Source organism: Eptatretus burgeri, chromosome 6, assembly GCF_056783735.1.
Source record: "Eptatretus burgeri isolate ZD-2024b chromosome 6, Ebu_testis_v1, whole genome shotgun sequence".
NCBI classification, from domain to species: domain Eukaryota; kingdom Metazoa; phylum Chordata; class Myxini; order Myxiniformes; family Myxinidae; genus Eptatretus; species Eptatretus burgeri.
Genome location: NC_140966.1, coordinates 60,749,687 through 60,762,186, shown reverse-complemented (window position 1 = coordinate 60,762,186; position 12,500 = coordinate 60,749,687). Strand labels below are relative to the sequence as shown.

The 12,500-nt window shown below is 43.7% G+C and overlaps 1 protein-coding gene across 3 annotated transcripts in view; it reads left to right on the top strand.

Annotated features, from left to right (window-relative positions):
* Positions 1-12,500, top strand: part of LOC147024907 (zinc finger SWIM domain-containing protein 6-like) — a 194,836-nt gene that overhangs the window by 97,681 nt on the left and 84,655 nt on the right. For all 3 annotated transcript variants that reach the window (XM_085885288.1, XM_085885285.1, XM_085885286.1), the window contains 2 exons: positions 334-672; positions 4,782-4,930. In XM_085885288.1, coding sequence (XP_085741414.1) covers positions 334-672; positions 4,782-4,930 — 488 coding nt within the window. The remainder of the gene's footprint in view (positions 1-333; positions 673-4,781; positions 4,931-12,500) is intronic.

The following is a 12,500-nucleotide window of genomic DNA, read 5'->3' as shown; positions in this document are numbered from 1 at the left end:
ATGACTTTGATGGCAAGTATTTCATTGTTGGTCTTTTTTATTTATTTTAGAGGCTATTGTAAAAAAAAAAAAACATAAGGCTTTACTACGAGGTAGTTCATTTTACTGCATTTTGTGACATGGAAAATTTGCTTGTTAATTGAAAACTCAGAGGCCACCATCATGCCCATGCATCTAAATCCTGACATCGAGTCAAACCTGATCGCAATGTGTTTTACCATTGCACCTATTGCATCATCTTCTGTGTTTTATATGTTTTTGTTTGTAAATCACTTTTCTTTTATATTTCTTCCACTTTGCAAAATTGTTAATTTTCAAAATGGTCGCACACAGGCTTTCATCTGAGTGGCACTGTTCTGGATGCGGAGCAGACGTATCGTGTGGCGCTGGGATTTGATCGCTGCAAGCTGACGTCTGTGGCTTGTGGCTGCGACGAGCGAGACATTGTGTACTGCGCGCACGTTGCTGCGCTGGCCCTGTACCGTATCCGCCATGCTGACCATGTGCAGCTGCGCTTGCCCATCTCAGAGACGCTTTCTCAGCTGAGTCGAGACCAGCTCCAGAAACTGACACAGTACCTCATCACGGCCCACCACACTGAGGTGCTGCCCACTGCACAGAGGCTCGCCGACGAAATCCTCTCCTGCAATTCACGGATCAATCAGCTGCATGGTATGATGGGAAGGTTGGAAGTCAGAGGGCACCATTGAGGAAGTCTTTGAAAGGGACTTATTTGCAGGAATGTGTCAGAAGAAGCACATCGAGATGAACGCTCACTGCAAGAGCTTGAGTGATTCGTGCAAATTTGTGGAAACTAAGATCAAGCGATGCTGTTTCTGATGTGCTTGCTTGCTTAACTAATCCGATGTTTGTGCCTTCTTGCATGGTAATGGAATTGTCAATTGCAAATTAATGAGAGACAGAGAGGCAGAGAAACAGAGAGACAGAGAGGGGTTAAAGAAGTTTTTTGTTTTTTTTTTTAACATGATTTGGGTTGACTTTGAATGAAATTAGAATGTGTAGTCTCGGGTTGAGTGTGACATATTAATCCCTGATGAAGACTACCTTGTAGTCAAAAACGCTGGTCATATCGGATCCTCATCGTCTTGTCATCGGCGGTGTCATTTTAATGTTGTTTAAATTTCCCTTTCTTTGTTTTGTGTATTTTTTTTGTTTTTAAGAATTCTGTTTTTTAAAATCTCAAGCAGCATAATGTTTTCTGTAGTTTCGTTTGACTTTTAGAACTGAAAACTGAGATGGTAATATCTCCAACGCACTGTCGATATAGCTTGGTATCTGTAAATAGGTAAATGCCGTGTAATTTGTTGTCAAAATGCATTTGCTGCTTAGATATCTAGACAAGTTCGAGCTTGCATGTTGCAAGGAAAAGAACATTTTAAATCTCATCCTCCTGTTTCTACTTTGTATCTGCACCGTTCTCTCTCCCGTTCATCCTGCACGGCACCTGCATCCTTGCTGGCTCCCTGTCTGTTATCAAGCACTACTTAATGCCTATTTGCAGGAAGGAAACTCTGGCTGGACGAAACTTACAGATTCGTGAGCTTTGTATTACAATTATGGGCCCATTTAAGAGGAAAGTCGCACCCTTATTTTCTGAGCATGGAACCTCTCGGGCAGACGATGCTCCCTGCTCGTCAAATCCCACTAGACAGGCCTTCCTTCCCTTTCCATTACCACTTCTCTGGAGCTTGATCACCTTCCAAGATGAAGCAGTCACATCTGGTCTCTCGACCGAAATTTGATTTGCCAGAATGAGGACAAAACTCGGGGGATTGGAATAAGAAAGCCTTTTTAGAAGCACGCTTCAGGTGTGACCAAAGCGTCACATTTGTGAATAGCGGAGGTTGTGGAGACGGGGCCTTTGAACTGAAACCTCCAGAGGAAGGTTGATTGTTATGTCGAGTAGTACATTTGCGTCAGGATGGCAGATTGGACCGCTGGTGGTGTTCACTGCAGGCAATATCCAAGTTTTGAAAACAATTACGGAATATTACGAACTTGTGATGCATGTCTCCTCTAAACCTAATTTGAAACCTCATTTAATGTTGAAGGTAATGATATATAGTCTCATTTTCAGTGGATCCCCCAAACACCCCTGCTCCCCCCCCCCTGAAATTTATTTTTTTATTATGTAGGAAACATGGCCTGTTCTTGTTTTGATTAATTACTTGATGAATTTCCTCTGGGAGACCCTTACAGTGCAGTCTTAGCAACAGGAAAGGGATTTTGGAAATTGTGCTCATTGATGTCATTTTGTTGAGATGTTTTTGTCCAACCTTTTTTGTCATATTTTATTTTGTAATAACTTTTTTGTTTTCCAGAACACCAACACGATACCTCATAACTGACATAACACTGATAGGTCGTGTACACACAGTTGAATCACCACACGTGGGTTTGATTCCTTTTTAGAATAGCATATGACTCCAAATTGTCGTCCTGGTGTTCCACAGGGTGGAGGTTTGCATCATAGAGTACGCAATCCTCGTGGTGTTAAGTCGACCATCGTGTCAGGTAACATTCCCTTGTAGGTGTTTAAAATACACCATGGAACCTTTAAAAGTAATATAGGCCATGTGTACTGGTACTCTGGCCAAATTCCAAATTCCTGCCCTGACTTGACTGTGAAGGCAATGTCAAACCATCGAGTGCATGAAGTTGTCTAAAATTACATTGGGCAAGCTTCTGAACTTTGCAATGTACAAAACACATCTGCACTATGTCATAATATTTATATTATACAGTACTGTATGCTAAATGTTTTGAGAAACCAGACTTGGCAAAATTTAAACTCTGTTGCATGCAAAATCCATAGTTTGTATGACCTTTCAATCTTCAAGTTGAATATTTCTATCAAATCTTTTAAAATTGTCTAAGTCACCCTCAGGCTGACATGATAGGCTTGAGGTATGCATCCTCACCTTTGAGCTATCTAGCTTGGATTGAAATCATGATCCAGATATAAACTATCATCCTGGTGTTTCGCATGAAGGACTATGCATCAATGTGTGTGCTGTCCCTTGGATGGATGTTGAGCCGGAGCATCCGTCTGCTGGCACTGGTCATTGATGGATATTGAAGATCCCTCAGTGTCTTTCGAGGAGAGTCGGCGAGTTGTCGCCGGCACCCTGAACAAATTGCAAATTCCTGCCCTAATAACTGCTGTTAGGGCAATGGCAAAACACCCAGAATAACCTTTGCCAAGAGACTGCTGTGGCAGCAACTGCACTTTGTAAACAGTATGGTATATTGGTGGTGATGATGATGATGATGATGATGATGATGATGATGATGATGATGATGCTGTTACCCTCAACAGCGCAAAGATAGCTGATCATAAGGAGGAAATGGTGCAGTGGTGGGATTTTTTTTAAATGGCTGACAAATGTATTGAATGGCTGTTTTATTAATATGACCATGCATATAGAAAACCACAAATGATAGAATAAGAAGTGAGCAGGATAGAACCATCATAAATATATGTGGAAATATTACAGGCCCAGACCTGCAGTCAAACCCAGGTCCTCTGACAAACGATACTAGTGTTCTGCCATCTGAGCTATCTGGGCGACCCACCGGCTGAGCAACGCAATCCTTCCATGTATATATAGCTGCTCCTATGGTTGGCCTCGGCACAATATATATATATATATATATATATATATATATATATATATATATATATATATATATATATATATATATATATATATAATAAGCCTGGTGTTGGCGCTGTGGTTAGGGCAGTGGCTTGGGATCCAAAAGGTCCTGAGTTCAAGCCCTGTTGGGCCACTGAATTAATACACCAGGGGGTCGACTCAGCCTGTCATCCTTCCGAGGTCGGCGAAATGAGTACCAGTGTACTGGGCCGGTGTATACCCCGGTTAAAATAGGTGTACCATATCCCTGTGTCGTAAGAGGCGACCAGAGTTGCGTCAGGAAGGGCATCCGGCGTAAAACATGTGCCAAATCACTATGCGGATCATACGGATGATCCGCTGTGGCGACCCCTAACGGGAGCAGCCGAAAGAAGAAGAAGATATGTATGTATGTATGTATGTATATATGTATGTATATGTATATATATATATATATATATATATATATATATATATATATATATATATATATATATATATATATATATATATATAGTGCTACTCTCTTTCCCCCCACTGCTTCCCGGGCACTCACTGCCAACCATAGGAGCAGCTATATATACGTGGAAGAATTACGTTGCTCAGCCGGTGGGTCGCCCAGATAGCTCAGATGGCTCAGCCGGTGGGTCGCCCAGATAGCTCAGATGGCTCAGCCGGTGGGTCGCCCAGATAGTTCAGATGGCTCAGCCGGTGGGTCGCCCAGATAGCTCAGATGGCTCAGCCGGTGGGTCGCCCAGATAGTTCAGATGGCTCAGCCGGTGGGTCGCCCAGATAGCTCAGATGGCTCAGCCGGTGGGTCGCCCAGATAGCTCAGATGGCTCAGCCGGTGGGTCGCCCAGATAGTTCAGATGGCTCAGCCGGTGGGTCGCCCAGATAGCTCAGATGGCTCAGCCGGTGGGTCGCCCAGATAGCTCAGATGGCAGAGCACTGGTATGGTTTGTCAGAGGACCTGGGTTTGATTCCTGGTCTGGGCCTGTAATTTTTCCACATATATTGATTAAAATATTAGAATGTAAAAGTTCTTTGAACCAGCTTCACAATTATTCATTCAGATGAAGAATGTACCTGATGTTTGAAGTTGTAAAACATTGTCTTCTCTAGGAGCTCCTGACCCCACAGCTGGTGCCAGCATTGATGACGCCAACTGCTGGCATCTGGACGAGGAGCAAGTAAGGGAGCAGGTGAAACAGTTTCTGGCCCAAGCCTGTTACTACAGTGCAGGCAAGCAGCTTGGCTCCATGTTTGCAAAGGTATCTCCTGGAGGCAAACACCAACTTTCAGAGAGTTCAAGGGTTAAAATTGCACTTTCAGCCTGGATTATGAAGTGTTGACAATAGCTCTCAACTCCTGATGAGCAAACTGAGATGAAAGCTATTCAAGTAATCAGATTCATCTTTGTTTATTCATTTCTAAGTCATTCCAGTGTGTGCAAATGAAAGGATTGCTCAGCTTTGGTTAGTCATAACAAAAATGGTTATTTTTTCACTTTCGATGCAATTCACATACTCTGTTTACACCGAGCTTTTGGTCATAAGGACTTTGTTACCTTATCTAGTGGAAAGATCTAACATATGTTTGGTTGAGAATTTAGCATTTCTGTGTTGATTCGGTTGGTGGAGGGGGAGGTGGTGATGGTTTCGCAGCTAGCATTTTAGTGCCCATCTCAAATTTTCCCGAGGGCATTTATTCAACCACAATGTGTAGACTGGCACCATCTGTGGACCAGACAAAGTGGGGCAAGCAAAGTACTTCCTCTCTGAAGCTTATTAGTAAGACAGCTGAGTTTTCATTTGTGGTAACACGATTGTGAGATGGCAATTACGCTGAGACAAGATACTGCTGCCTTCATCTCAATTTGATCCCACAACCTCTGGGACACCAGACCAATGCCCTCGGAACAAGGCCACCAAACTCAGACACATTATTTGTGACTTTAGTTCTTAACATTCCCATGACATTGTCTCCAACTTAAATTTGGCAGACAAGTCCCTTAAGTAATGTGGACTGCCTTTCTGAAATAGGAAAATCGCTGTCACTTTACTTAAAGATCTTCCTGTTGCTCTCACCAACAAAAACACCAGGAAGTGCCTCTCACGCAACACCTCCAGGCATGAAACATTTCCACATGGATTTCTGCTTTCTCGAACAAGCCACAATGAGTCATCCCCGAGACTTGGCAATGACATTGTGATATGGCCTTCGTATCTGGATGCTATTGTTGCATTCGATTTGTGAAACTTCAGTTCAGCTACGTGAAATGCAACTGTTATTGATGCTGTCGAGCAGTGTGTGTGTGGCTTTAACATAACCTTAGTGTGTGTGGCTCCCTCTTCCGGAAACTTGTGCTACGATTACCAAAAAGATCCCTCATTGTTGCATGACATCGTCATTTATGAACATATACGATGTACATATTAATAAGCAAACATCACCGGCCCTCTCGACAGGGATGGGATATATGGGAAACCATAGAAAACGTATATCGACGATCACGCCAAAAAGGGAGGAACACAAGATTAATGAAGGCATAAAACCGAAGATTGATGTTAGAAATTGCAAACTTCCAGGAAACTGACTTGTTTGTTTCATTTTGTCTGCTCAACAAAAAGGAAATTACAAGGGTACAAGTGACCAAAATGTTCCCGTTGACTGAGGCCTCGGTTAGTGTGGTGAAACTGGCGTAACCCAAATCTTCCCAACTCTGTCCCTCTATATAATAAATATGAGCTCTCTTACAAGGAACTTCAACACAGGAGGAGGCCATTAGGCCCATCAAAGCCTGTGATATGATTGCTTGTAATGTTGTTGCCGACCTATGGTTGTTTATCTGTGCTCTGTCGTTTTTTAGATGTTGAGCATCGAGCAAGGAAACAGCACGTTTTTAAGTCTTTGGTTTGACTCAGCCCAGGGTCGGGTTTGAACCACAAACTCTCCCATACTCAGATGCCGTAACCATTATGCCACGGAGTCTGGTTACTTGTGACCAGTTAAGTCGATAAACTCAAAAAATTTTGTCGACGGATTTGGACGAAACTTGGCAGGCAGGTTGGGTGTGTGACGAGGCTGAATTGATTCGAATCGAGATCCAGATCCGAGAATTTTTTTAATTTTTAAAGTTATTCTTCACCATTGAGAGATGGGGGTAAAAAAAAAAAAACGATATATAGCATGACATTTCAAAAAGTTGTGCATGGATTCTGACAAAACTTGGTGGATGAGTTGGGTAGTTGGCAAGAACAAGCTGATTAGGTTTCAGTAAAGGTCTGGATGCAGATCCGGCCTATCAGTTGGATACAAAACGTAAACTGTTCAACCTGGCAGAGGTATGCGCTCTACCGACAGCTGTACGAGTTACCTCTTGTGTTTTTTTTCTTTGTTCCAAACTGAAGCACTCTCAGGCCCTCTGCACATCGTGGCAGAGAATTTGATTACATGGTCAGAATAACCAGATAAGCCATTCAAGAACATCTGTTTCATCCTCTGGGCATCATCAGTTTAGAGCTCGTCTTCCACCAAGGAATAACTGCAATTAAGTGCAGGGATTTTTACCACTCTAGATATCATTACAGTTCCTCCTTTATGAAGTTGTGCACTTGACCCTACTGTAGAGGCCTGATTCTTCCAAAGCATTCCCGGCACTCAGAAATTGTCCACGCTTTGCAATCGATCTATGGGTTTTGTTATGATTACTAATCCACCGGAAGCTATGCTCAGCCACTTGGGTGGGAAAAGGGTGTGGTGGGGGTGGTTTGCAGTTTTTGAGATGTTTTACTCAAGTCAGCAAAAGGCCGCTGCATAGTGATTTCCTTCACAACAAATAATCAAGGCATCTGGGAATGGCAGGACATCTTCAACCGATAGCGGGTTCACAAAATTCCACTGGACAGATGTGTAGCTTCTCAGTGGTGTTTCATCCAAATTGTGTTGGGATTTGTAATCGCACCATCGATCCTGTGTAGCTTTGAACATCCCCACTTTGTGATACTGGAATGTTGCTGAATGATGGGATTACAGTGGCAGTAAGGCAGCACACCTGCCACTTTCCCCTAATGCTACACACCTGCACTAGTAGTGAATTAATGAGAAAAGCAGACGTCATCTGGTGTCAGATGTGTAAGCTTGATGCTTAAATTGGAGCCTACACTGAAGGCCTTGTGTCTCGACAGCAGGCTCCAGCAGCCATCTTTGCTGAATAATTAGTTGCAGGTGTTGTTTCTTTGGCTTATGCTTGCTTGGGTGTGCGATTTAGTTGGGTTATTCACCTTTCCTTTATGAACCCTTTTTAACAACCCCTGTAGTGCTGTGAAAAACCAGAGAATAAATGTAAGAGTGATGAATTAAATGATTGGAAATGATTTTTGCTTTACACCATCATGAAAGGCACCTTTATGCAGCGACATCAACTAACATTAATGGCAAGACAATTACAAAGGATTTCAAGTTGTCCCAGATTTCTCATATGGAACATATTTTCCACATCATAAACAGTGATTTAAAAATGTTTTAAAATTATTTCCATGATCTAAGGCTCATAGTGGAGTTGCGACACACACACACAGACACACAGACACACACACACACACACACGGACATACAGACAAACATACACGACACAACGCAAGACTGCTAGATGAGACAAACACAGCCACTGAGCTTGGGGGAAGTACTGTCATTTCCCAGGGTACTCAGGATACTACCGACGTCACAAAAATGGCTCCATATTTCTCACCAAGCTCGGCGAGGCATTTCCTCAGATGATTTTTCCTCTTTCCCATGGATACCTACCTATGGGGATTGTCTGTGCTCTATCCTTTTCAAATGCTGAACGTCAAGCAAGGAAGCAACACGTACCATTTTAAAGCCTTTAGACTGACTCGGCCGGGGTTTGAACTTCCGACCTCCCAGACTCAGAGCGGACGCTCCAACGATTGCATCCCTGAGTCTGAATTTTAAAATATTTTTACAATATAGGATTTTCTTGCTCATCGGTTTGTTAAACCTATTTTTGCAATGCTTTTCATTTGTCTTGTCGAACAGTCTTGTGTGTGTGTGTGTGTGTGTGTGTGTGTGTGTGTGTGTGTGTGTGTGTGTATGTATGTGTGTGTGTGTGTGTGTGCGTGTGTGTGTGTGTGTGTGTGTGTGTGTGTGAGTGTGTGTGTGGGGGGGGGGGGGCAGCACCACTCTGAGCCTTAGATCATGCAAGTAATAATCTTCAGATCGTTAAACCTATTTTTACAATGAAAGAACACATTCAAAATTGAGAGAATGTTTCTTCAGTGTCTTGTCCACGGATTTGCTCGAGACTCGATCCAAGCTCGTCACATACTTCCTCTGTGCTCCAAATGGAGCCACCGAAAAGCTATTGGCTTGAAGATCGTCAGATTGCCGGTTTCTATCAGATAATTAAATCCTGTCCATACATAAATGCTGAAGTCCGAAGGTTGCCCACAGCTTAGCAGACAATGGGGTTTAATTACGCACACCTCCAAATTGCTCACTGGGCATGCAGTTTTATTCTCCCACCCTTTATGAAAACAGAAGATGGCACAGTGGTATGATGTGCAAGAACTACAGAACATGGCTTTGGTAAAGGTCAATTTTTCTGAAAAACTCGAATAAATGAGCTGATAAATTGGTTATTTTCCCATGAGTCACCAGTCATATTTTCAACAAATGTCCCTCAAGATCAACAACACATTGCAACGATATATATATATATATATATATATATATATATATATATATATATATATATATATATATATATATATATATATATATATCCTTTGGATAAGATTGGGGTGGTTGAGAAAACACATTTTTAAAGAAGAATAAGGTGCTTCAAAGCAAAAGTGAAAAGCTCGATCGATTCTGCTAATTTGAGCAAAAAAGTAAAGCAGACCCGGTCTCAGGAAACATTTTGCCGGCTTCGCAGCCGGCTGCATCAGTGCCTGATGATCTATTGTGCCTAATGAAGCCATCTGCGAAGCTGGCAAAACGTTGCCTGAGACCGGATCTGCTCTCACTTTTTTGCTCAAATTAGTGGATTCGATCTAGTTTTTTTTTACTTTTGGTTGGAAGCACCTTCTTTAAAAAAAAAAATATATATATATATTGTTGCGAATTCTGGCCCGTCCGGCGTGCGATCGGCCACTTGACTCGAATGGCGGCCGCTTCGCCCACCGAACGTGAAATTCAGTCGTGACCCTCTCAGAACAACGCCGGGAGCTAGTCACGGGTGGGGGTTTAACCTCACCACAACTCGGTCCACATTCTACCCACGCAAAATATGGTCTGATCGCCGAATGGTCGATTTACCTAAGTACCCGCGCGGATAGCGTACTGAGGAGTTGTACCACACCACAGGTCGACTCCGGACACGAACTGCTTAAGCAGCTCATTCCGTACTACAGGGATAACCGAGCGGAGTTGTCATCGACCTTGACGGTTCAGATTAGTTGCCGGGTGTTTTAAACCGACTATTAATCCCTTACGTGATGCAAGATGGAGATTCAAGCAAAGGAAAGGACGCAGCGAAACGGGGAACAATTGGACCAGCACATTTATTCCGCGCCACACGGCAGCACGGAAGGCACGTATATTACAGTCAAGCAAGAAAACACAATAAAAGCAAGCGAAGAGACAAGCGCAGATCTACAACCGAATAATACAATTCACACGGCAACACTTATAACAGTTCTACTTCACCAGACTGGCACCACACACACACGTTTACACAGAACCCAAATGAAATGGAAGTAGCGACTTCCCTTAGCGCGTCGTCCAGCCCTTGGCGACCGTAACTCCGAGTCCCTCCGGCGTGGTCCACTGGGCTCGTGCCCCGCGCCTGCACGTGTCGTCCACCCGACAGGAACGAACAAACAGAACCTCCGACCAGGAACAATCACCACCACTCTCGACAATCGACCGAACCGCGACTCTCCACGCCCACACCTTTTGTGGGGTGGGGCTCCGACCTTCGCCCTGCCCCGTTTCTGGCTCCACCTCCCTTCTGGAAGCTTCCCAAAAAGGGGCGTGCCCTGTCGTTCCCCCCCTCCCCGCGCCGTGCGGGGGACGAGTAAAGTCAGTTTTGGCTTGGGGCCAGGGAATTATTCCCCCAAAATCAGGCCCCCACCTTTTTCACCTTTGACCTCTGGCTCAAATCGCACCTCCCCCATGCCAAAGCGCGGGAAAAGCAGGAGGGAAAATCCGGCGGGAGATATTTAAGCGGGAGTTTTGGGCGGGAGATGCCCCTTCGCACCCTTGTTGCTGCTGCGACTCTGCTCAGTTCATCCGTCCCGCGGAGATTGTGACCGCACAGTGCTCGTTGAATGGCGAGAGGCGAAGATGGTGGTAGCGTAGTTGTGGAAGGTGGTGTCGTGGTGTGAATGGCGTGATCGTTGGCGTTGTGTAGTGAATGGCGTGATCGTTGAGATGTTGGTTGTGGTGATGTTTGTTGTTGTTCTTGCACCAAAATAACGACAGCAAAAGAAAGACGGCTAACTGAAGAATCGCAGCCCGAATGGATCACACATATTCCCTTTAAATAACGGGTTTCGGCTAACTACACATGAACTTACCGATATGTCTCACCTGAGGACCCTTTATGGTGTATTGCGAATTTCCACAACCGTAACAATATATATATATATATATATATATATATATATATATATATATATATATATATATATATATATATATATATATATATATATATATATATATATATATACATACACACACACACACACACACACACACACACACACACACACAGTTTCTGGATGACCCGAAATGGTTAAATTTTATTAAAATATTTTTATTCAATGGGGTTATTTTTAAACAAAGTACACAGCCATTTGACAGGAGAATTCACCACAATATAGCTTTTGTGTTGGTAATGGGTAACTTGGCTTGGCTTGTTGCTTAGAGTTATGCACAATCGTTTTTGAGCTGTCTAGCCTGGGTTTGAGTCTTGACCCAGCTATAAACTGCCATCCTCGTGTCTTGTAGGGAGGGCAAAGAAATTATGTGTGTGTCGTCCATCGGATGGATATTAATCACAACTACTTGACTGCCGCTGGTCATTGGTGGACATCAAATATCCCAGTGTCTTTAGGGAAGGGTGGCTAAGTTACTACCAGCATTCTGAGAATATTACTAATTTTTGCCCATGATTGACTACCTGCAAGGCAATGGGAAAAAGCACCGAGTCCAACCAACCCACCCAGCACAACCAAACCACCGTGCAGAACCATTCCAACTGGCATAACCAACCCACCCAGCATAACCAATCCAACCAGCATAAGCAATCCAACCGGCATAACCAATCCACCCAGCATAACTAATCCACCAGGCATAACCAACCCATCTAGCATAACCAACCCACTCAGCGGAACCAACCCACCCAGTATAACCAATCCAACTGGCATAACCAACCCACCTAGCATAACCAACCAATCCAACCATCGTAACCAACCCAACCGGCATAACCAATCCAATCGGCATAACCAATTCAACCGGCATAACCAATCCAACTGGCATAACCAACCGAACCGACATAACCAATCTAACCATCGTAACCAACCCACCAAGCATAACCAATCCAACTGGAGTAACCAATCCACCCAGAATAACCAACCCACCCAGCACAACCAAACCACCTTGAATAACCAACACACCCAGCAGAACCAAACCACTGAGAATAACCAACCCACCCAGCAGAACCAAACCACCTTGAATAACCAAACCCACCCAGCAGAACCAAACCACCTGAATAACCAAACCCACCGAGCAAAACCAAACCACCTTGAATAA